General features: G+C 30.0%; 1 protein-coding gene across 1 annotated transcript in view; it reads right to left on the bottom strand.

Annotated features, from left to right (window-relative positions):
* Positions 1–27,118, bottom strand: part of LOC111029511 (tetraspanin-2A) — a 203,349-nt gene that overhangs the window by 80,589 nt on the left and 95,642 nt on the right. The window contains exon 2 of the mRNA XM_022308525.1: positions 16,620–16,817. Coding sequence (XP_022164217.1) covers positions 16,620–16,817 — 198 coding nt within the window. The remainder of the gene's footprint in view (positions 1–16,619; positions 16,818–27,118) is intronic.

The following is a 27,118-nucleotide window of genomic DNA, read 5'->3' as shown; positions in this document are numbered from 1 at the left end:
TTTGGATCTAGCTGAAAACCTTTGCAGGAACAATTTGGAAAAGGCGTTTACCGTGCCAAAGATTTGTTTTCTATATACATATAGGTAAATATATATTTACATATTCGTAAACAATTTACAAGGTATATTTATAATAACTATATAAGTAACCAATGGCAACCCTCTAAATAAACAAAAAATAGTATTCGATTTGTGTGAGCCAAAATAAAATTGAAGTGTATTCTACCTTAAGGGGTTAAAAAATACGCTACCTATAAATGTGGTTTAGTGAGGGCCGAGTCTCTAGAAATCTATTCATATAACTTTTATTGAAAACGGTCAAACAGTTGAAGTTATTAAATAATTTACAGAATATCATTTTTATAGCATAATAAAACAATATTAAATTTCGTCACCTGAAAACGATTCATTTGATCAGAGCTTGAAATCCATTTGTTATACAATTGATAGGTATCAAAATCAAAATATTGTCTTCAATTAAATTCAACATTTATGTATTATAATCGACAAAAATTCAAAACTATAATTGATTTCGTACTAACATTATAATCGTTTTATAATTTTTATAATATTGTAGAATTCGATTTGAATGTTAAAAAAAATAATTTAAATAAAAAATTGAAAAATTATAGATAAGATTATAATATTGTACTTATGTAAAACGTATGTGTAACAATAAATAACTAATATTTCGTTTCCTTAGGTTGTTTTCTCAGTGTAACAACACTGCCGGACAAACGATGACAGGTTAGTCATATTAAAAAATCAAAATTAAAATAGTAACAATTTAAGATATATTTCGGAAATCAAAAAAAAAGAAAAACAATGTTTAATATAATTTAATTTAAAATCATAATGCAATATTAATTCAATATAGTTTGAATATAAACGTATTTCATTTAAATCCGAATAAAATAAATATCGATAAGTGAAATTTAAATTAAACTAAATTGTTTTCATATTTATTTCAAGCTTTGCATTTTATAGTTTGGCTGAACAAAAAAAATACTTTTAATTGCAACTCGATCGAATGTGAACTATGATATTTGTTTTATTTTAAAATTACATACATTCATACATTCCGTAATTAATTAACATGACGATTTGAGAAAGGCAAACAAATGTCCACGACATAGTTACTTCGTGTTAGAGTCGATATTAAAATTAAAATTGCCAAACAATGTTCCTATTTCAATTTATATTTTAAAATGATACGTCGCACCGTGAAATATAATACAAACTATAAACATTATTTTATAACATAGATTATCTGTGTCTTTTAAGCGCATGATAATATTATTTAAAGATAATATTATGTTTCGCTTACAGCTTTACAGTCCCACATTTTATAACACCGATACCTGCGACATTATAATATACTGTATAATAGACGTTATTATCGTTGTATGACCTATTTATGTTTACTTGCTCGAGAAATCTCTTAAGACCTCCTAATTATATCCAGATGGTTCCCCGCACGTGAGCTAGGTATTATAATAGCTGTGTAGTAATGCAAAAGAAATTATGACACCCGTCAGAGCGAAAACCGTACTCGTTGTTTTTAAGAACACATTTTGATATTTAGATGCCTTTAACCCGTCAAAAATGTCATGGGTCGGGGAGGAGAGGGGCGTGCGTAAAACCGTCGGTGTGGATCGTTGTTTTTGTTCTGCTAAAACGTTTTAGCCCAGCCGTGTAGATTACAGTGGATTTGCATATTTGCTAAGATGGTGTTTTAATGAATGGGAAGCGATGTGCGGTCGGGCAATCATCAGTCATTGTGGCCAGTGTATATTGTATAATATGTAGGAGTTTCGGGACAAAAATGCTAATGAAAGAAACATTTTTTCGTATTTATTTATTTTATTCAACAAAATGTTAGACGCTTTTATTTCGTTTTTTCGTTTTTTTTTTCGTTCTCTTTCAGAATATACGTCATTTAGATCGGCATCGGGGATAAAACCGACCTTTTGGTTGTATTAATAATATAATCCCTTAAACTGCCGAGCATTGTAATATAAACGAACGCACGTGGTCAAAGAGATCTCCATTAAGATTTGGAGTGAGGGCAAGTGTGAAAATATAACGTGGGCAACTTAAGCATGGCAAATGAGTATAAGGCTTTTGATCTGGGTGTTTACAATACCCTGCTAAAACAAAGTCATTTCGAGCCCAAAATCTCACCTCACTACATACCGCATTCGAATCCGGGTGTTATTTTCAGCTTGATATAAATCCCCTTGCTTTCAAGTTTCGACTGAGATAAAAATCGTTCGTTAACGATAACGCCTGTTTCTTTATAGTTATGTATAATATCAAACTATAGGTAAGTACCAACGGCGTTTCACAAGACTGAATTCGTTTTTGATTCTGATGAGCCGCTAGAAGTACGCATTAGGGGTTCCATAATGATTTATTATAATACCATGTTTCAGTGTCATTTATATATAACGTAAACAGTTGTTTTATCATCATAAATAAAAAGTCGTTCTAAAGATGCTATGCTTGAAATTTCTAGAAAATTTTCAAATAGCTGGCGCCAAATAATTTCAAAAAAAAAAAAATTAGAATTCATAATATTTATAATTATTATTATTATTATTTATAATTATATTTATAACACTGTGGTTGTTAAAAATAGATTTTATGGCACCCTCTACGTATTGCATTCGTCATTTAGAAAACAAAATGAAATGGCGAAATTAAAATTTTCTCAGAATTTGGTACTTTAGGTATTGAAAATGATGCAAGTCATATATTTAAAAAATCAACACTTCAAAATATGAAGTTGCATTTTTCTTTTTAACATTATTCAGTAACCATCTTTACGTTAGATAAAAGGATAGTAATTATTAGATGAAATAATTATGTATGAATCATATTATGAGCTAGGTATTTAATAATTTTATGTATAGCTAAAAAAACCATATACATTAAATCATTATTTTTTCAGAAGTTATACACAAATTTATACAAATGACAATATACAACTGTGTGTAAGGACTATAATTTTTTTGTCCGTTTCAGATAGTAAATCATTGTTGTCGTTTCGTTATATTGTAAACCATTATAATTATCTGCATGTACATTGTGTTAAAGACAAACAAATAACAATGTGTTTCAAAACTGAAATCTCCAAAATATATTTTTATATTTTATTTAACAATGAAAATAGTTTCACATGTAACACATACATTTATTATCGATTGGTGTGGCTAAATGGACGTCCTAAACATTGTTTTGTGGATTTAACAATTGATAAAAAATAAACTTTGTGAACTTTTTATTGGGTCTTCAATTCGATATTAATATTTCAGCTACGTATGTTTTCAAACAATTTATTATATTTTAATAATAAAGCTCTATTACATCATAATAACAGTATATTTTCGCCACGTATTTTAGGGCCCATAAATGTCATGTAAAGGAGAATTTCAACGACTTACGAGGACGGTGATTCTTTTTAGATATACGCAGTTTGGAATTTTATTTTTGCAGAAACGTTATATTTATTAAATATGAACAGAATGTGAATGTACTCAAATTATTAAATATGTTAACAATATATTACTAGTATAATAGATGGACATCGATAAAACTGAACACACTAAAACTATCTTTGAATTAGTTATTAGGTACCTATATTACTCTCATGTTCAGATGTAACAAATGCACAAGTGCATATAACTATACAAATTATTCGGGCTCTGAATTTAAAATATTCAAATTGAAATATGAAAAATATTTGTATTTTTTTTAAACGTATTCGGTTATATATGATTAGACATGACTATTGACTACATACAGACAAAGACAATGGCATATTAACCAAGGATAACAAATATATATACATATATATTATGTTATATGGTTATAAATTAGGTATAAATGGTATTATAGTATTGGTTAATTAATTTATCACATATCAATTTTGATCACTAGTATCTATTATTGATTAACTATTTATTAAAGTATTCGTTGCAATAAACCAACTTTAAAAAATTCTCTTTTGATGTATGTAATTTATGAATATAAAATTTAAATATATAAAATAATTGTTTTTGATTTTTTGTTTTCATAAATGATATGTATATTTCAAGAAAATAAATTTCATGGCATTTTAAAACCCACCATTAATTATATAGAAAAGGTTATCCACTATATAAGTTACATTGTTTTATAATAATTTCGATGAAGTTTAATATTTCCATTTTCATCTCGTAATGTAATATTTTTGATTCTGAGGGGAGTGATAAATGTATGATTCTACAACGAAGTGTGACTGAAGAGAATTTTTATAGAAGAATAAAAATTTAAACCTAAGAATTTTTCTGGTAATAAAATGAATCTGATTGGTCCTTTGGAATTTTGGATGATCTAAAAAATAAAAAATCCTAAGAACTTTTTTTAATAATACGAACTACACAAAATAAAAAAAAACATGGAAAAATGGGAATTCTCAAGCAAAACCAGTTTTGACAAAATCAAAATACTCTTCTTATGTTGTAATAATTCAAAAACGAATAACTGAAGTTACTTGATTTTTTTACCAAATGTTTGTATTTGCATTTTTTATTCATTTTTAAGTAAATTTCTTGAAACATTTTCACACTTAATGAACTATTTACAGCCATTTAACATTTTCGATTATTTATTTTCAGTTGCTTTTTTTTATGCATTTCGATAAAAATTGTTCGGTCGATCGAAAAGCTTAACAATTTAGTACCAGGTTCCTCATAAGTTCATATTTTAGCTATTTAAAAATTGGCACAAAAGTTATTAACAACACAAGAAGTATAGAATATGAATTTTTATTTTGAAAAATATAAATCCTTGTCCCAACGTTTGGCAGGACAGCTAGAACTATTGTAATGATTCAATATTAATATAATATTCTATAAATATCCAATGTTTTCAACAAAAATTAATTCAATCAAAACCGTATTCTCAATGGTAAAACGAATTCCCATGATTGCAATAGAGAAAAATATTAAAAAGTATTTAAAAATATTGACTGACAGACCATTGTGCGTCGTCACCCAAAATAATTTTTCATATGCCATGCCCTATGATTATAATATGTCAATGAATAAAATCAATTAATTCAAGTTCAACATAAACATTTTAGGGACTTACTCAATGAAGAGGTACACTCGACACTTACTTAGCAGCAGAGTGGTTACCAACTTTCTCCTTTTTTATCATATAAATTACACTACAAATTACGATACTATACACTATTTAAAATATATTGTGAACTATCTGATTTATAATGTCCATTGTCCATACACAATATTATTATTATAATGATAACAAAATAGTTATTAATTATTTTTCTCGACGTTACACTGCGTTTGATCGTCACCAATATTTTTCATATTGTGTGTAAGTCCCGACGGGACACTAATCATTTATAATTACTCGGAAAAACACCTTTAACATTGATCCCAGCTGTTTGCTCATAATTAGAGACCTTATTTAGAGCGACTTGGTGAAGACGGCATAGGTGGTGGTGAGGAGCGGGCGTCCGTATTTCGTGCGGGGTTAAAACCTTAATTAATTTTCTCGCGGTAACCCTCGTTAAAATTAGTATGTAGGCATAGTTAACAAGTATATACCTTCACACTCGTGTGTCGAGTGTTTTCGAATAAGCGTGACCGGGCGACGCGACAATGATGCGCTAGCTGAAAAACCAGAAAAAGTGTACCTACTTAAACTGTGAACGTTCCGTTCACAAGCCTGTGACGCAGATGGGTCTCCCGGTGCATTATATACGCCGTATAGCAGCACCTCCCTGTAGGTGGAAAATAATGGATTTGTGTGTGAGGGTAGATGACTGGTGGTGTACAGCGAGGGGCGATGGTGCAAGGGAGTGGAGGTGGGTGGTTGGTGGTGGTGATAGTGGAGGCAGGCCGTGCACCTTACTCTCAGTGACAACGACTCGAGAAAAATTTAAAATCGGTTAAGTGATACTCAGCAGTACGGTGTGGTTGACGGTGGTCGATGAATTAAAAAAAATTATAATAAATAAATAAAACCGTGTAACATTGGCGTGAGGTGTTACCCTTGGGCTAAAAGACCATTAAAATAATTAAGAGACGGGCTCGAAATAGAGGAGAGAAAAAAAATTAAATAAACGTCCGGGAACATTATTTTATATACCTGCGAGTCGTATAGTAATAATAATGGAAGCCCTTTATAATAGTTTCCCGCACTTGGGGAGCGCGACCTGGACTCCAGGCAAACAACAACAAAACAACAACAACAACACGCGGGAGTTTTTAGTGAACACTTTTAAACTCTTTATTATTATTTTTCTTGTGAGGGGGAGCGTAGTGGCTATCTTACTAATCGGTATAATTTTTAGATCAATACTTAAAATATATTAAGACTTCTCATCACAGCAGTTCCTTACATGTTATTATAAGAGTCTGCTTTAAAAAAATATTCCCATCGTATTCCTTTAAGATACATTCCCTTTTCTCACTACGGCAGTCTTTCTGCTATTTTTCCTAGGCATCGGAGCATACTTTTCACTGCGATTTGCGTGGGTATCTGCAAACGGAACGATGTTAATGTGTCACCAGGCATGAATAAGAATTATTGACAAGCTCCAACATAAGGTAAATGTAAGTTTTTAGAAAGAGATGGACCTCGGACTATATACCCCCCCCCCAACCCAAAAAAAAACAACCCTGGATTTGGAATTTTATAAAATTATAGTTTATTACTACTCAGCTACCAATAGAGGTGATAGGTTAGGTTAGGTGAAAATTGTAAACCGAAAAAGAAAAAATGACGAAAACTCACATGCCGTCACCGGTCAGTAATAATTCGTGGGTACCTACTTACTCTATATTATAGATCCATTCATCGTCGATACGCGTTTAGAATTTAAAACCATCGTAATTCAATGAATAAAAATAAATCAGTGTTATTAAAACTACACGCCTTGACGATTTGTGCTAGGACAATCGCCCTCTATCCACTCCCTATCCGACACCACTTCCACCCCAGACCCCTCGCGCGTGTGCAGCTCTCGTAAGCACGTTCGAGCAAAGGCCCACCGGCTAGAATGACTGTAGAATGTGTACACACACACACACACACACACACACACACACCCACAAAAGTGTATAAGCATATAAGTATATATGAGCGGCGTTATAAATAACATCACATGTTCACAAATGACGTGAATCATTGAGGCTTGAGTTATGTGGCGGGTGAAAAATTGAACTTCTGGTAATACGTTACCCCTCCATCATCACGTGTATACCGTGTTTTGGGCCTACGCGTTTATATTAAACTCCTATACATTTCAACCCGTTCGTACAAGGTGTTAGTAGTGGTGTGTATGTATGTGTGTGTGTGCGGGTGTGTGGGTGCGTATGTGTGTTCATTGACACAGCGGGGTACCAATAGGGGACCACAATATATCATAGGTGGAATTAGCTTCTCGGCGAACTAGCTCACACATGCCCATAAACACCACACACACACACACACACCGAAACGACGACGGTTCTTCCGGTCTGTAGACGGAAACAAAGGGACGCTCGTCGTATAAAAGTCGAGAAAAAAACTGTATTCCGTGTATAATAAAGTGAAAATAATTTGTTTTAAAAAAAAACGTGCTCTGCTGCCGTATATGACACTTTCCGAACCTTTTTTCGAAGGCAATTGTGAATAATAATATTATATTTTTCTTATTTTTCCTTGATACTGAATTAAATTTATCGTTAAACTAAAAGGCATTCCTTTTTTCACACTTTTGCACTCTCATCTTTCTTCGTTCGTAATCCATTTAGTGGTATTAATACTTACCATTAACTATGTACCTATACCTTATTCTTTATATTTTATTCGTATTTTATCTAAATTTTTTTTACACACAATTACTATTAATTTAAAATTCAAATTATGTCCCCTATTCTAATAATATTATTATACCTACAACCACAATTGTTCACAATAATTTTAAGGACTAATATTCATAAATAAGAAAATCGTTGATTCTATTTTATTTTGTAAAATATCATTATTTGATGTATTTAGAATAATTTTTTTCGAATATTGGATTACGAAATAAAACACTAATAATAATGGACAATGACTGACTGATGGGTATTTATTTTGTTTTGTGGTTCACACGATATTAAACAAAAATGCAAATAATGAAATCAATTACATCATGAGTTCACATCAGTACTTGTGTAATTTCACTGTATAACTGTAAATGTTCACTGTATTTAAAACAATAGTTTTATAATGTTTAACTAATTTTCTTCTGAGATGAAAAACGTCGGCGCTATAAATCGTCAGATGACATTAAATATTGATTGGTTCTACTTTATAAAAACTGATATTGTGCTTATCGTATTTTACATCTTCATTTTTAAACATTAATTATGTTGCCTCTGAATCGATTGTAGTTAATAATCAAGTTTTTAATATGTTTATATTACTTATGAGTTATAACAATACATATTATAGTATACTATAACAATATTATATAATGCATATTACATTTTTAACATTCAGTCAACATTATTGATTTAAATTTTATTTGAACAATTTTTGGTGTATACATAAATTAGTTAAGTTACGATGTATAGTGATATATACGAGATAAGCAATATACAACTAAGAAGTGTTTTTGAATAATTGAGCAGGGAAATTAAATAATTAGTATTTTGATAAATTCATACGGGTTTAATTTAAATACATTTTTATCATTTTATCGTACTATCGAGAACTGGAGACAGTTGTACCTATACATTAAAATATATTGTAGTAGGTATAACAACAATTTAGTTAAAATATTTTATCAAACCTTATTAATTAAACTGATTCATTATATTAAATTGATTTTGCCAGTGGGTACAAATTCTATAATATGTAAACAATGACACAACGAACAAATTATTATAATGATATGAAACTATTTTTTAATAATATTATGCAAATTTTGTAATATAAAATAATCATAATTATATAAAACGAACAATGTGTTTCATAGCGCAGTACCCTTGTGGTAATTTTTATTGTTTTAAACGATTTTGTATTAATTGGACACTGTATAATATTAAATGTATTAATTATTATAAGATGTATTGGTGAACAGTCAGTTAAAATGTATCAAACTATAAAGTTATATTATTCGATAATTAAATAAATATAGATTATTAGTTGTTATCTACTAATAAAAGCCATCAACACCTAAAGCTCACTATATTATTTTATATTCACGAATTTTATAATGCTAGTGTCATGATTTATATCATTGGGTAAAACCAGAGACTTAATATTCATTGGATTGCGTGTTTTGAGCATACAATAAAGCACTTGACTCACAGTTTTTTTTATATTATAGAATAATCAGATATGTAGGTTGTTAAGTACTTTCAGATATTATTACGAGATTGCAAGGAGTGAAATTTGCAATCATTATATTATTCTTATATTTATTTATTTTTGTATTTTTGTATTTTTTTTTTTTTTTTTTTTTATATTTTATTCCCGGGATGAGTACCTATGATCAGTTTGAGAATCATACTTAGCTATTGGGTTTGTACTCCAGAACATAACTCTTTGTAACAAGATTACGCTTTCAAGTATTTCGTGTTAGTACTTCTGGATCGGAAATAGCTCCCCTGAGTTGTTTGCCGATATTGTAATCTTACAAGTTACAAGGTTTTGATTTTACATAACACTCCGAGACGCACAATATTTCCCCGAGGTCTTGGGGATGTCTATATTAAAAGTGAATTTAACATAAATTCTGTTGATATTTGACATTTTATTTAAAGTTAAATAACAAATTTCGGGTGTACCTCAGAATACCGTGTAAGTTACAATGTCGTTTGTGGTTATAACGCAAATTGGGATACTGAATTATATAAAAGGAAAAAACTTCTATTGTGTTAGTCACTATAGGTAATGTCAATGCGGTTCACCTCATGCAGTTACGGTTCAAACGTGGAAAAAAAAGTAATTATAATAATAATATATATATGACGTGGCTAGGTATTTAAAATGTTGAAACGCAGATAAAGATTCCGATAGCATTGGATACTTATTTTAAACGAACCAAGATTGCAATTTATTTCCTACCTTTTTATTTTATTTTTATTCTTTCAAAAAGATAATGATGCACCACTTTACAGACTTGGTGTGGGATTCGAATAAAATATGAAACTACATAGGTACCTATTTTAATTTTTGACTTAGATGTATCAACATTTTCCAATAAAAATCACCCAACAAATAATTTACAGTACCAAAGGGGGGTTTGTATTTGAAAAATAATTACTTGTACAAAATATATTAGAAATTTAAAAATATAGTATTACAATAAACCTAAAAGTTTAAAAATCAGAATTTGAATAAATGTATTATTTAAGCAGAAAATGGGGGAGGCATATTTAAAAAATCACGCTGTATATTAAGCTGCGAATCATATGATATTAATTTTAATAAGATGCCTTCTATACACTATATGAAATATTAAACTGCATTATTTTACAAGTGTTAGTACTGTTCAACGCAAAAGAGTCACAACAACCAATTATTTTAAGTTTTTAGTAGTTTGTTTTAGTTTTAAAAATTATAAACAACACAATATTATTACATACAATATTATTGATCTCAGGAAAACAGCTAGAATTAGGTTGTTTCAAAATATTATGCTATTACTATATATCTTAAGTTGATAGTATAATTAATTTGGACTTAAATGAAATTTAAAGTTTCGGATTTAAGTTTTAAGTCGGTGCAATTTATTAACTTTAATAGATTTAAGGGAGTGAGGTTAAGACCATTTTACATTATATTAAGCGTTACCATGGTAATAGATTTTGAAGGGGGAGTAAATCCTTTGTTTGTTGCATACAATGTTCGATGGTAAAATATGACAAGGACGAGGAAAGAGAATAAGAAATAACATGAGCGAAAGAAGAAGTTGGATTTCATTCAATGGCACTTAAGAGGATACTGCATCAACATTTGTTATCTTTGTCTCTTCGGTGCATAATACAACAAAATTACGAAACAGCAAACCTTAAATTAATATTTAGTAGTTATATATTTTATAAACATTTTTTAGATTTCAATTTATTACTCTCAGTGAATAAAATTAAGATGTCAACACTTTAGTGAAAAAAATAAATAGGTCGTGTTGAAAAAAAAGTATTGAACTTTAAAGATCACGTGAAGCGTTCTCTCTGCTTTAAATTAATATTTAGTAATTATGCTGTCAAATTATAAACGAAATCTAGGCAATTTCTTAAAATTTATGGAGCGCGATTTGTTTTGTTACTAACTGCAGTTCGTGTGTCATTCATTATAGAACATTTAATATAATAATAAAGTATAATTAACAAAAATGGTATATATGTTTTAGGTTGAACAAAATCGAAATAGCAATAAGCTTACTTATCATTATATTTGTTGTTCAAACTAGCCAGGGAATTAAATTTATAATAAGTTTATGAATGAGGTTTACTTAAACTTTTTCCAAAATACCCACTTAAAATCTTAAATCAGCACTCGAAGATACACTCAGTCAAACAATAGTTCGTAGAAATTTTATTTCAACATTGTTTGAGAGTTGTGTTAAAACGGTATAATATTTGACTACAATTTTACATTTTTATTGAAATATAAATAATGTATTACACAAAATAAATTCATTTATAAATGCTTTATATCACAATAGCAATATATTTTTGTTACCTAAAAATAATGTTTTCTAACCTAGGAATAAAATATTTTGTTGATTAGATAGTTATTTAACTATTTTATTTAAAAATAACCTTCATCCTGTTTCTCTTACTACAAAATTGTTGTTTTCGAAATTCATATTTTTTTCAACATCAAGCCACACCCGTTAACAAATTTAATATATCATATTACCATTCCCTACGTTGACCGTGCTAAATAGAGTTCTCGTGAGACTCGATGAGGTAATAAAGATTGAGGTTTTGTGATTATGCGAACAGTATATTATCAGATAGTCAATCCACCAGTGGTTGATTGTGTGTAGGTACGTAAGTGTATAATTTATAACTCTAAAGTTTCAAAGTTATACAAAATTGTTTCTGATAATAAAAACCTCTCTAATAAAGAGAAAAAACAAAATACAAAATTGCAATATAATGTATACTACATTTATTAAACAAAATAAATAAACTATTATTAACATAACTTAATTACGTAACCTGCCCTGCGTGACTACGATAGACTGCACGGGCGCCACGGCATGTCGACGAACAGATAACATATTTTGTAAATAATTCGGAACGTAATTTACAAAACAATGTTAATACCTACTAATTTCTATTATTATTATTTTAATTTGTAACCAATGACAACCATTTGTATAAAACAAAATATAAGATTTCCATGTTTCATCCCCTTCGAGTTTAGAGCCAATGAGTAGCTGAAGTATTTCTTTAAGGTCTCATATATCTCTATAGCAAAATTCATCAAAATTGAACCAGCAGTTTAGGCGTGAAAACGTAACAGACAGACAGATAGCCAGACAATCAGACAGGCAGACAGACTTTCATATTTAAAATATCAATAAAGATTCGTTTAATGTAAAATTTCACAGTGGACAGAAAACTGTACATAATATAATAACACCACTTAAAGAGTCATTTTTTGATTGAGTTTAAATCGATACATTATGTAGAATTCAATTTCGAATAAAGTAAGATTTTGATTGATTTGAATTTTTGAGAAAAGCTGCAATAGTTTTCTCGGAACGATCGGTTCCGTCGATTTAACTTTGACATTATTCTCAAGTTGTGTTAAAATGATATATTTCTCAAGAATTTTTATTGAAAAAACAAATTCGTCATCCCGTTCAGCTTATGAAAATATTTAGGTTTTTTTTTTTTAATATCGAGTCAATTAACAACGTGACCTAACAAATATAATTTATTATTATATTATTCGTTTGATGAAAAAATGATATAATAATGGTCAGGTAAATATTTTTAATAGTATGAACATCGCTTACAGTGTCGTCGTTCAATTTCGTTTAAACCAATATTATGAATACTTCTATTTCGAATACTTATAATAAAATTTTGTTTAATGTGAGTTTTTGTCTTTTTGAGTAAAGTTACAGTAGAGACCTGACGGTTCCGTTGAAAGTCGTTCCGAGTAAGGTCCGTATCGTATATTATTTACGTATATGTACGGGTAGCACAATATAATACCACCTCTTGCCACCACCCACCCGGTTAGCTATCGTTATTAGGATATTTTTTTTTTTTTAACAAAACGCGTTGTCCGATTTCCGATCGAGAAAATTTATTGGTAGAGGGTCGTTTTTGTTTAGTTCGGTTTTTTTTCTTTTTTGTTCCATTCAGAAGGTCCGATCCCGTCGACGAAGGAATATCCGACGCAGACCTTTGGACGGGAAATCAAAACCCACAGGCCTCCACCGCCACCACCGCCACCCGGATCACCGGCAGCCAACCGTAATTCTTTATAATACCCGAGATTTCGGCGTCTCGTCCAACAAACCAGTCGTAAATCACGGAAGTTTAATCAAAATGAATGGGCCACCGGAAGTCGGAGAGTAAACAAAAGTGTTCGCGTGCGCAGCGTTCGTGGGCTTTGGGTGCGCCGTTGGACTGCCTGTGCCGCCACCACCACCTCCAGCCGGCCTTTGATGGATTTCAACGAGAGACGGCATAACTCACGATTATCGCGTCTGCGGATTTTGCAGCCGTATAAATTTCTTTTTTCGTTTGCTCCCTATCCGATCTCGCTGTACCGCGGTCATCACTTGACCATCTCATGACCGTGGTACGGGTATGTATAACGCGGTTCTAAGGGTATTATTAAGATACGTCATGTCTTCGGCGAATTAATTTTGACATATGGTCCACTGCTATTTTCATTAATCGTTTTAACGGCCACATCCATTTGTCCTGGATTATGTCTCCAGGTACAGAAAAAAAAACCATACATACAACGATTCAGTGCCCCGAGACATCATACGAGTATAAGCTTTAACTTTAAAAAAATTGTATCCCTACATTTTAACGACTGTATAATATAATTGTATAATTTTGTAATGTAATAACTATAATCTATCTATATATATAAGAATCTAACTTGATTTTGGAGACGAAGGAAACCGGTTTTGAACCCTCATTATAATAATAATAATAATTAACTAATTATACCAATTATTTTCAGATATTCACCGATAACGATGTCTGTTTTTTTTATTTTTTTTTTATTTTATAAACGTTGTATTATTTGTATAGCCAAAAAATAGTCTTATGTTTTTAAATTAAATTACAAAAAATAACTTCTTCCGGTGGAAGGTCGGGCAGCTAATGTGTCATAAGAATAGATCAAGAAAACCTAATATAAATTACTACCACGTGCAATCATATAGATAATAAACATATGTTTATGGTGTAGTTCACAACTTACATTTTATGTACCTACTTTATTTAATTATTGTTATCAATTAATAATATTAATTATAATTAAGTAATTTTTCTTGATATAAAATTAACTAAAATTGTATTTTATACTTCCTACTAAAATAATTTTATTTTTTTAAAGCCGGTTTTGAACGCATTAAAAAATATATATTCCGGGAATATAGGAATAACCGCCCCGAAATCCAAGGACGCAGTGATCGCAACGATCTATATCTCCCTAAATTTGGGTTTGGCATTTGTCCTAGATCATGTATTTAGGTACGCGATAGACAATAATCACAAAGGAATGAACTCGAAACATCTTGAAATTGAAACAAAACCAAAGTCGATCGATTTACTGGTGGTACATAACAGTAATATTATAATACATTATTATAGCACTTCTCGACTGTTTTTATTGTCACATTGCCATACTCCGCCTTTGATTTATTTCAACAGGAGAAAGCATAACCACGATTATTACATCTACGGATTTTAGAATTTTTTCTACATCTTTTACTTTTCCCGTTTACTCACGATACGATCTCACCATACCGTGGGCATTACTTTACCAACTCACTACGGTGGTACAGGTTTATGTTACGTGGTATTAGGTGCATGGAGATACGTCAAGTCCCCATCATAGGTGTGCTAGGAAAACGATTCACAGGCAACTACTCTTCGACTGTCGTTATTGGCACATGGTTATACTCCGTCAAAACCCCTTTAACACGTCCACGTTTGGTGGGAACTTGTCCCAAAGAATTCCGAAATAGATTTGTCCTTTGAAATGCACTTCCTAGATAGTTGTCTGATATTTCCTCGAATTCTAAACCTCGCCGCCAGTATACATTGTATTTTATTTGAAAAGTGGTAACCATATTATTATTACCGACCCCATCAAAACCTCATTCGATCGATCGATTCCCCCTGCGAGAACCCATGATGGTTAAACTAGCTTTGTTTGTCAAAGTTCGGTACCGACCTCATACTGTGGTTAAAGGGTGAAACTATTTAAGTTACTAATATTCCTGGGATCCTAATCGCTTAAAATATTACGTGGTAACCGGTGATATAATTGGAAGGCACGGTAATATTAACGAAGTATATCTATGCCATGTGTGTAGGCTATAAATTTAAGCCTCACCTATGTAGTTATATTATGGATAAACTAATACATTTTGTTATTTAATTGTTAATAATTAAATTGAAGCCATAGAACAGCATGCTACAAATTTAGATTATTTTTTAATAATTAACTGTTTATAATAATAGCAAAGGTACGATTAAATATTTAGTTAATGTTTTAATCAACTTGTTAACTTAACTAGTTTGATTGAAAGTTGAAATAACTTAGCTCTTTTCTGTTGATTTAAAAGTAATCTATCAAGTTACACATTTTTTGAAATTTTTAGTTTTTATGGTCTCTTACGTAAATTTATTAAATTAAAAATAATCCAATACTATAATAACACAAATATTTCTGTTATTTTTTTTTTTTTTGTAATACAATTTTGTATATAAATATATTTTAATGGATTAGATAGGCATATATAACTATTATATATTCAAATTTCTTTTTAAAATCAAACAATTATAATATTTGTTAAATTATTAGTTGAAATGTGTATAGTTTGAATATTTATTAATCATTCAAATCAAAATAAATATATTAGTTTATACACTGAACATTACAACAAAAGTTTAACACAATTGTTTATTATAATTTAGGAAATTAAAAAAACGCAGTCACTTTGTATATGATCCTCATACTAATTAAAATTGTAAATGGGTTCTTTTTTTTAAACTGATTCAACTTTTTCCATAAAAACGAGATAAAATGTATGATTCGTTAACTGTATACTTTTGTATCTTAACCTTCTTGTGTTCTCTTAGCTTAACTTAAATTAATTATATTCATACATTTGCCTACGTTTGAATAATAGAACCTGGGTGTCCAAACGTTAGTTGTTACATTATTATGGTTTTGTAATAATTTATTTTTCAGCATGGGATGATTATTTATTTCAGTTCAACATAATATCGTATTCGGTCAATAACAATTATTATGCGTAACTGTACCGATAGGAAACGATATACATCGAATGTACGTGGCTTAAAGAAAATATTAAGGTTCATATTGAGCATTTAAAATGTACTCACTGCCATGAGTAGTTGACTGAGTTCCTGATAGACTGCAAAACATGACAAAAACGGAGCTATGATCACCACAATTGACGCAAATATCAACACGTACATTCCCAAATAAACTTGCCAGATTTCAAGTGCGTCGACCCATTCTTGGAGGGTCGTGTCAAGCCTCGAGTACACGACGTAACCCCATAAAAATATTCCCATGATCTGAAAAAAAAAATAAACAAATTATAACACAAACTATTCGTGAACTAAATGTATAATTGCAGTGATTATTGAGTGTCAGCGAGAAAAAACGTAAGCTAATAAAAGCTGGTACAGACTTTTATGCTAGTTAAAACACACAATTAAATGCCTAAGATTATTGTTATACACTAGTGTATAATGTTTTAAAATAAATTAGTAACACTCATAACTCACAAGTCACATCATATACAATTTATTTAAAAATGTTTTTTATAAACTACCTAGTATAGTCGAGTGTATATAAATACTATAAGATTAAATTAATAATAATAACAATAATTTTTACTATAATATGAATTAAATTATGAATCACTTATCAACCATAGTGTATCACAAGAAGTACTGACCTACTCAAATAAATTTAGTGAAAAACGGTATCACGATACACATCCATACGAAACAATCACAAACAATGCATTATTTTTAAGTATATCTGAACTAACCTAAATGTACATATGTAAAAAAAAATAACTGTAACTAATGGCCTTTGTAGCCGATGTATTTTAAGAACAATAAAAAAAAAAATACTGCATCACGTTGTATAATATATGTAATTAATATATATATTATATTAATATATTATTTACTATTGTAAAATAATTTAATATATTAATTGCCTTAAACTTCGATCCCTAAACGATGACAGTAATTATTATTATTAATTTATTAATAATTGAAACATCGATGTATTCGTTTTGTTACGTAGTTATTTATTTACGTGGAGTCATAATATCATTATACGAGTAAAAATTGTCGTCGATAACGTCATGATAATAATACGCATCGTTGTAAGTACCTACCTATTCGTCCCTCTTTTGTCGTGAACTATCAAAACATCAGAACGCGACACAATATAATTTGACGTCGTGTTAACAGCCTCTTCTGCAATATCATGGTAATAATAATAATATAGGTAGGTATTATTTTATACCCTGTAACAGAGCCGCTGCCGAGCTCATTTCATCGCCATAACAATGCAAACTTTAGACTTTTGTTTATTTATCGGCATCGACACGTCAGTGCGGCAAGTCACACCGTACATCAAAAATAATAATGTTCATGCAAACGACTTGTCGTACCGAGTGTATTATTATTATTATTATTATTATTATTATTATTATTATATTGTCGGAGTCTGTACAATATTTCGTATCCGAGTACGTCGATACCGGCGGGTCCGTCGTAGACTATGATATAGTTGTGCAGGTAGATACCACCGAAATGGTAATGGTTCATGTCACTGGTAATAATGCAGTACGCATACGGTGACGTAGGTACTTGGAGTGGTATACTTTAGTAAAAACAGTTTCCAATTCTGTTAAAAATTATAAATTACCTAATTATCACTTTAAAAGTAAAGTTTAAAATTCTTTAATTTTTAAATTGTATCTCATTCCATCTTGGAGGCCTTGATATCGAACGACTGACAAGAGTCAATTATCTTCCTACTATTTATTTAACCATTTATTTTAATTATTAATGACTTATTTAGATTAAATATTCAAATGTATTTATAAAATATTATAATACACAAAGTTAAATAATATGAGTTTAAAATAAACTTATATATAACTATGTAGGATGTGCGTTGAGCCATGAGTGGTGGTCGATGGTGCACAGAGTATTTCCATTGGAACTTTATACAATTATTTATTTAAATTATAAAAAATTAAACCTAATAGTGTTAAATCAATTATGATAGTCATTATTATGATGGATGTTAAAATGTGCACCCTGAAATTCCAATTCGCACACGTAAGTGGAGTATTCGGTATATTTGAATTATTTAAAATATCAACTTAAATTTAGTTTGCAGGTGAAATACTTGCCTCAACAACATTATTGGGATGATATTTTAAAATAAAAATCATCGTTGGTGATGGTATTTTACAAAAAATTCCTATGGTTAATATTTGGGAATTTTTGTAGAATTTGTCTGAGAGTACGTTATCATAATTGTCCACAATATTTACAATCACATGGCCTTTTTATATATTTCAATTATTAGGCTGTAAAATCATAAGGTGTATCAAAACATAGGTACATAAATGCTATAGATGAATAGTAAACTAATATTTAATTATGTACCTAATTAATATAGTTTTAAATAGTCCAAGTTAATTGATAAAATTGGCAATTGTTAATATCCATGTGGAGCTTAAAGCTCGTCACAGCGCTTATATACCTCAGAATAATATTGATATTCAGTGGTTACACGAGCAAAATATATCTACGATATCTATTAATCTCGTATAATTACACTGCTGCGTTGTAGCTACATCCAACAATAATAATTAAATACGTAAGTCTCTTGACTCAGGCTTTGTACAGAATTTCTTAAATATCAACTTAAACATCCGATTGATGATCAATAATAGTTAAACTATAGTAATATAATATTACAACGACTCACATATTTCACTGGATTTTCTAGCAAATATTTATTTCGAAATGGACTTCTTGATTGTAAAACAAAAAAATGTTTTAGAATATAAGCTTAACATAAAATTAAAAATACCTCTTAAAATATGAAAAAATTATATTAAAATAAACTTTTTAAATCCAGGTATTTGGGAAATTCTCGAGAGTGACAATCTAGTCAATTTTAAAAACATATAACTTTATTATGATATTACACAAATTAATATCAAACGTTTGAAATATATTTTTTGTCTCAATAAAGCATCTTTATTTGATAAAAAATGCATTTTAATGTGGCATATCAGTCAGTTTTTTTAGCGATGGTAATATGGTATAATTTTAAATTGAATAACATTATACTCTTCTGATGGGTCCAATAATATTGTAATTTGTAAGTACCTATCTATGGTAACCTATTTATTGACAATAACACCCATCATAGCTGAACAATAAATTTAATAATCTATATATAGCTAAAAAATATTCGAAAATAGTACGATATTTTGTTATTGCAACTACTTTAGGTAAATATCTACTGTGGTGGTTTATATTCTCAGAAGAGCATTCAGATATTATGTCTTTCACCCTTACCAATCAAACGCATTTAGCTAGAGTGTTCGTAAAAAAACAAGAAAAATAAATATAAAATGGTCGTCAACAATGTACTAATGTGTAACAATATTTGATATAAAATATAACAACATGTCTGTGAGCCAGCCGACGAATTGTAAAGTTCACGGTGCCGTATATTAAAAGGGTCGAATTTTATCTGACAATTATGTTTATAAAAATATTGATTTAGGTACAAATGTACTTAAAAATGTGTCACACACAACGCCGCAATGATGACAAAACGGTCTTAGGGATTTTTGTCCACTGACATTTAGCAATATTTATCGATAGTAGGTATTTTTTTTTATTTTTTTATGCCAATGGTCTTTACTTCGTTGTTGCCCTTTTTGTATTAGGTTTTTGCTCAGCGAAGCGTTTTTAACGCCCCGCGCCGCCTGGCCAATTTTAGACTTGGGCTTAGAGAAAAAAAGTGAACGGTCAGGGCTTATATTATGTACAACATGGGGAAAAAAACTAAACCATTATTGCAGCTGTAAAAGTATGACAAATGTACGTAAATATTGTTACGTTGGAGATGACGAATTATTGCGAAAACACTACGTAATATTATTATTATCATATTTAATAATAACTAATTATATCAAAACGGATATTACAATGTTCAACTAAATTGATTATTAATAATTTATAAATTCTAAATTCTATAAATATGGTTTAAACTTTAAAACAAATAACGTAAACTAAGTGAGTGAACTGTATTTTAAAAATGTACATTTTCATCATTTTTGCTCCGGTTTTTTCCTTTGTGATGATCACGTTGAACATACATCATATAGATTTTTAATGAAATACGTTTTTAAATAACTATTGTGAGTATAATAAAATATATAATTTACAAAGTGATTTTTTAAGCATGTTCACCCCCATTTTTCCTTTGAATATAGTACATTTATTCGAGTTCTGATTTTTTAAAATTCTTAAAATTTTTTATTTTACTTGAGGAGTGTCCTGTGGAGATGGAAATTTCTATTTTTCAAATTTAAATCACCCCCCCCCCCCTTTTAACTTAAATTTTTGATGTATCGAAACCAAAATCCTAATGAGTAGTTTCTTAGCTATTAAAATGTTTATACCTACTAAAGATATGAACTTAATGGAATATTATATTTGATTAGTTTTACAAATTATATACATCGATAGACAATTTTTAAAAATTACTAACATATTAAAATAGTCTAAGACCCACATCTACTGACATAATTTTCTTAGTATATTCAAAGTTATACAACTCAAAAACCAAACTTTTAGTCTTAAATAGGTCTTTAAGACGAGCAATTTAATATTCCAAAATTCATTATTTGTATACATGCATCATTTAAAAATAGAAATAGGGCGAGAGTGCTTAAAAAATCACCCTGTACGTGTATATATATAAATTATAGGTACACAACAATTGTAGATACATTAAAAAATATTCACAGTTCATGTATATTCGTCTGTTATATGCGATCAAACATGAATTTAACACAAAATATTACCCATTAAGGATTTTGTAGGTTAAATTTTAAAATTTAGTCTACGTACAAGTTGATAATATTATTTAATTTGTGTCATTTGTATCTACCCATATTTCACCTTACCAAATATTAACCTGAAATATAACGTTTCGACGAGACAGTATAATATTGAATTATGTATGCTCCATTAAATGTTAAAAATATCCATTATGTCCTCTTTCATATTAAATGAAAAATGCTCGAAAAAATGTTTAATAAAATCTGTGAAACTGTATTCCAAAAACGAATTAATTGAAAATCACATCTCGTGTCCTGTACTGTACATTTAAAAAGAAGCACACAGTTTCAGCCATATTCGAATACAAAAATTAATTTATTATAAAACACTTCTTATTAAAAATCAACTAATTAAAATTTCGTTTTTGAGCTAGTGTTATTAAGAATTATAATACTTAATTTCTGTTCTCACTGTTCTCGGTGTACGATTTTGTCACTCATATGTCATAAAATACATAATTTATTTTGACATATCCTTTTATATGGTAATTATATAGTATTATAAAATAGGATAAAAAAAATTGTGTCTGTTGATCGGCTATTAAATTTCCGTTATAAATTGTGTTATAATTGACGTCAGATAGTTATTGAAATTTATGCAAATCCGCTTATATTATGTTTTACGATAATATGCGATTCGGTTTATATTTTTCACATATTATATCAATGCATACGGTACACCAGAAATCGACGCAGTTATTAATATCGAGCTCAATTTTTTTTGTTCCAAAACTCACTTAGTTTCTAGCGTTTTGGTTAGCTATAAAGGAAAAACGTTCGGAGGATAATGACAATCCCAAAATATTCAACTGTCCGGATACAGATTTGTTAAACTTAAAACGAAATCGAAACTTATTAGTGTTATCAAGAGAACCACATAAACATCATGCATCAACACAAATATTATACACAGAGCTAAGTATAACCGAAAGCAGTAGATAAATTATATTTTATTAACAATGTCGTGAAACGTTTAGGACGTCAACCCTTCTTCGCAGTTTCCAACGATTTTATGTGACTATGAAACAATGCGTTTGTAATTATTTTTTTTTTGCAAATTGCTTACGATTTTTCATATCAATTGGACTACATTATAGTGATAAGGTTGCTAATTTAAACTAAACTATATTTAACGAACGAAATTTTTCTTTTTTTTTTAAATGAGAAAGCGGATGCATGCATTAGATCAAGGGAAAATTGGAACAAGTGTTTTAAGCTCGAACGGGATATTAAAAAACACTCTAGACATGCCTACATTATTATTATTCATTAATCGCAGGACTCTAATATCACATTACACGAAACCTGAGATTAAAAGTTATCAACAGCTATAGCCACTCGGTATCAATTATAATATAGTAATAGTTTTTTTTTTAGCTTGACGAAACAAATTCATTAAAACTTTTAAATTTTAATCATTTCAGATCTGAGTAAAGTTTTTTTTTAAGAGCCCAACCTTTCATAGGGTAGAAAGAGGAGAGAGAATTAAAGTTTTTCGTTGAACAACTAATTCGGTTATACTTCAAATATTTATGCAAGACTGGTGTTATTCACGTATAATATTTTTACACATTTTAAGGTTAACCAATGTTAATTTGATTTCTTATAAATATTTAATAAATGTTGTGTTATATAATATTATTATATAATACAGTAACTATTGAGTTATGTTTGAAAACTGTTAGTAACAACTCAGGCATATAATTATTGTCATTGGTTTGAGCATTTTTCCAAATAAAAATAATTTAAAATTCAATTTCGAACATTATTGAAATCTTAAAGTATAAATGTACATTTTACGATTTATTCATTTCATACTATTCCTACTTAATTTTTAATTATTGCAGGAGTTTATAGGTACTCATACAATACTCCAACCCGCTCCAACCAAACAACTCCATCTATTTGGCAAGTCTGAATAACCTAACAATTATAACTACTATTAAAAGCTTCTCTTAGTTTATAAAAGTTTCTCTTTAAAAGCTTTTTTTAAATTTTTTTTTTATAAACCATTATGGAACATTTCAATTTAATGGACTAGTGTTTCTAGAAACAATACATAAACGATACAATATTTACAATATTTCTTTAAAAATCTACCCCAATCATGATGATTATTTTATAAAATAATAATTCAAGATGAATTAATATAATATTTTTCGATTCAAAAAGCATTAAAGTAAATAAAAACGTAGTAAAATAAACTGAAAAATATCTGGAGTAAATAATAATTATATTAATTTATACTATGTTAACTAAAAAAAGGGTTCAATTTTATTATTTAAAGGACTTTCTTTTTTTTTACAAAGAGTAATATATTCCGATAAAATGAACACATTTAAAAAACCTTCCTATATCAATATTGGTCATATTTATCAAAAACAATATTTATTTACAGACAAATATATTATACTGCTTAATGCTTTAAAAGACCAAATACTTATTAAAAGAGTGTATATTCGTGAAATTAACGATATAGGTACTCGTTAAAAATTTGATTATAATTTGATTTACGTTTATTTGAAAATTATCAAGGGAAATATTTTTATAGTTCTTTTATCTTGATAGGTAATGTAGAAAAATAATTTTTACATTGACGTGATAACACAACAAACACTGCACAATATTGTATTTTAAGACATTTAATCTATATTTTATATTGTAAATATATTGTTAAAACCATTAAAACAAAAAACATCGTTGATGTTTTGGAATGGCTTAATAATGTTTAAACTTTAATAAAAACTACTTGGTCAGATTCCGCACAATAAACAGGGCAATAAACAACACTCATATTATAATTATTGTATGTATCCGTATGTGTATATTGTAGGTACATGTATATCATGGTATCTACCCATTTCACACATTATTCGATCGAACGGATGTCATTGTTTTTGATGAGACTGTACCTACCGACGAAGAAGATTAATTCTAATACCTATATAAATCGTGACCACCACGTAGACATGTTAAAAAAAGCTTCGAAAGAAGCTATTATGTACTCATCAATTTTTTCCACGAGGCACAATACAAACTTAGCTACAGTACAATACTTGGGACAATATGTTGTGTGTGATTGATATTTTTTTCTTTTTTTATGTTCTACTTTAAAGTTAAGCGGATCAAGAAAAAAAATGGGTACTGCAAATAATGAGAGTTTCGTTAAGTATTTTTCAAAGATTTGTAAAGAAATTCATTAAAATGAGAAAACTTTACTTAAAAAAATTTCATGTTTAAATAATTGAAAAGAAAACAGACGTGTACATAAGCGATTTCGTACTCTTAGATTGCAATATTTATAATATACAGTACATTGTTTATAACTAGGATTTTGTTTTTTTTTTTTTTTAGTTAGGAAAAATCTAGTTATTTTTTGAGCATAGTATAGTAAGCACTTAAAGACCTGGTACTATTGAGTTCGACGTATTAAAATATTATAATAATGACAACACGAAAGTCATAAGCAAGTATACAATGCCATAATATTTAAAATAATTAAACCAGTATAGAAAGGCTTTTGTTAGAATATATAATAATGTAATAAAACTTATAAAACGACCTTTACCACTGTTGTAACGGATATCTGAGGGACGGCGACACGGCTCCACGGCGATGATAAGACGAAATCACTCGCGAAAACAGTGTATGCGCTCGACGACAACTTCGCGTTTCACAACAACACTGCACCACGGCGACAACATTTGAATGCGCCGTTTGAACCACGGCAAAAAATCGATACATCGATAGAAGGAGCAGGATTAATGACCAACCACACGACATTTTATAACCGAAAATGATCCACGAACGGGCAACGTCATTGACACCGGTCTTGAGACAAGAAGCGGTTCGAAAACTCAAAAACATATTGTCCTCGCGCTGACGCCCGGATGGCAAGGAAACAGGATAAATCACGATCGGATATTGCAATGAACGAGCTCATCGACATAGCCGACGTCCGCGTTAATATCTGACGCCGACCGTGAACGGTTATAATATACTCATATCCAGAGTACTGACTAACGTATGCACTTTAAAAGCTAGCACACTACGGGACAGAACGACACACGAAAATCAGTAAAAAAAACACAACACTTACACGTCGACAAAAAAAATCGATGAATTTTAACGGTGCGCCATCTTATAATTTTTTCGTGCTACGACTGCTGGCGGGAGAAGATCTATCTCGGCCGTGGCGGCGCTTGGACCAGGGGTGCCAACGTCGATGCAGGTTGCTTGATCAATGACGTACATTGTTTAGTATTCGTAAAAGATAATTTACGCTTTTTGATTTGTTCGATTCAGCCTGCGGTACCGTATGCATACGAATAATATGTACGTGGTTATGTTGCCAATATCAAATTTACAGGTTAGGCACGCATACGATTTGTGTTCAGCCTAAAGCTCAATTTCACACTAATTATTGTAAATATACACGCCTGTCGTTCACAACGGCCTACATAATATTATTACCGCGTTTATGTCTTACCTCCGTCCGTAATGCTCTTGTTGTTATGCACATGACTAAAATCGTCTCGTATATTATTATTCAGTGGGCAAAAAAAAAGAATATGGATAATCGTTGATCGATAGCATAATTATTGTAAGGCAACTATTATAAACCTCGGAAACGGTATTTTAAAAAGTATTTACGTATAAATTATTGAAATAAAACAAACACAGACGAGATACTCTAGATAAGCGGTTGCGTAATTTACGAATACAATACCTATATGTACATTGTTCATTATTTTTGATTAAAAATTCTTACTATTCACTCTCTCGTGCACACTGCCAGCTCGTCGATACCTAGTGACTGTGTTATAGAGTACTGTTAGAATTAAAAAAAGCTTCAATAAACCAGCTACTCATCAATTTTTTCCGCAGCGCGATATCAAACGAAGGTAAGTTCATGACATTAACGTTATATGTATCTGACATATATTTATATTTGTAATCTTCGACTTTCGAGCAGATAGTGTCACGAATAAAATTAAGTAGTCATTATAACATGGATCCTAATTGAGCGTGATAACAATATACTTATTTGGAAGTAAATCAATTTAAATAAGGAGATGGTGTTTAAAAACAATTCGCGTTTGAATTATTGAAAAAATCAAACATACGAGATAGTTCGTTGGTAGATTAACAATCGCGTACTCTGAGGTTGCAGCATTTACATTGTTTGTTATTCGTGACTAGAAATTCTTACGTTTTCCTCTTGAATGAACACTCGAAAGTCACACTAGACGCAAATACTATTATTCAGAGCAATCAGAGCGGTGTGCAAAGGGGAATGAATCTTCGATAGATAATCGTTATGATTATTGATGGCGTTATCATTGTAGATATATATTATTATTATTATTATTATTATTGTTTTTGTTGTGTGCACTGCAAGTTGTAACGACGTGCACGGTGCATTCGGCACGTCTATATTGTGGCGTTCCTTCGGTGTGAATATTCAATATACCTATACCAAGGAAGATGTTTGCTCGTACATCAAGGGGAGAGGCCGGTCTCAATGAAGTTTGGTATTCGCGTGGTGTGCGGTATAAGGGGATTGGTCGGTGTGGTAAGTACAGTGGTGGGTGGGGGGATGAAATAAGATAAAACGCTATAATATTATATTATGACCCTTTGGCGCGCGGATACGACGGCGGAAGTCGCGCCCGGCAACGGTCCCTGCGGCAC

The sequence above is a fragment of the Myzus persicae genome, unplaced genomic scaffold (genome assembly GCF_001856785.1).
Source record: "Myzus persicae strain clone G006 unplaced genomic scaffold, MPER_G0061.0, whole genome shotgun sequence".
Lineage (NCBI taxonomy): Eukaryota > Metazoa > Arthropoda > Insecta > Hemiptera > Aphididae > Myzus > Myzus persicae.
This window is presented reverse-complemented; position numbering and strand designations above follow the sequence as displayed.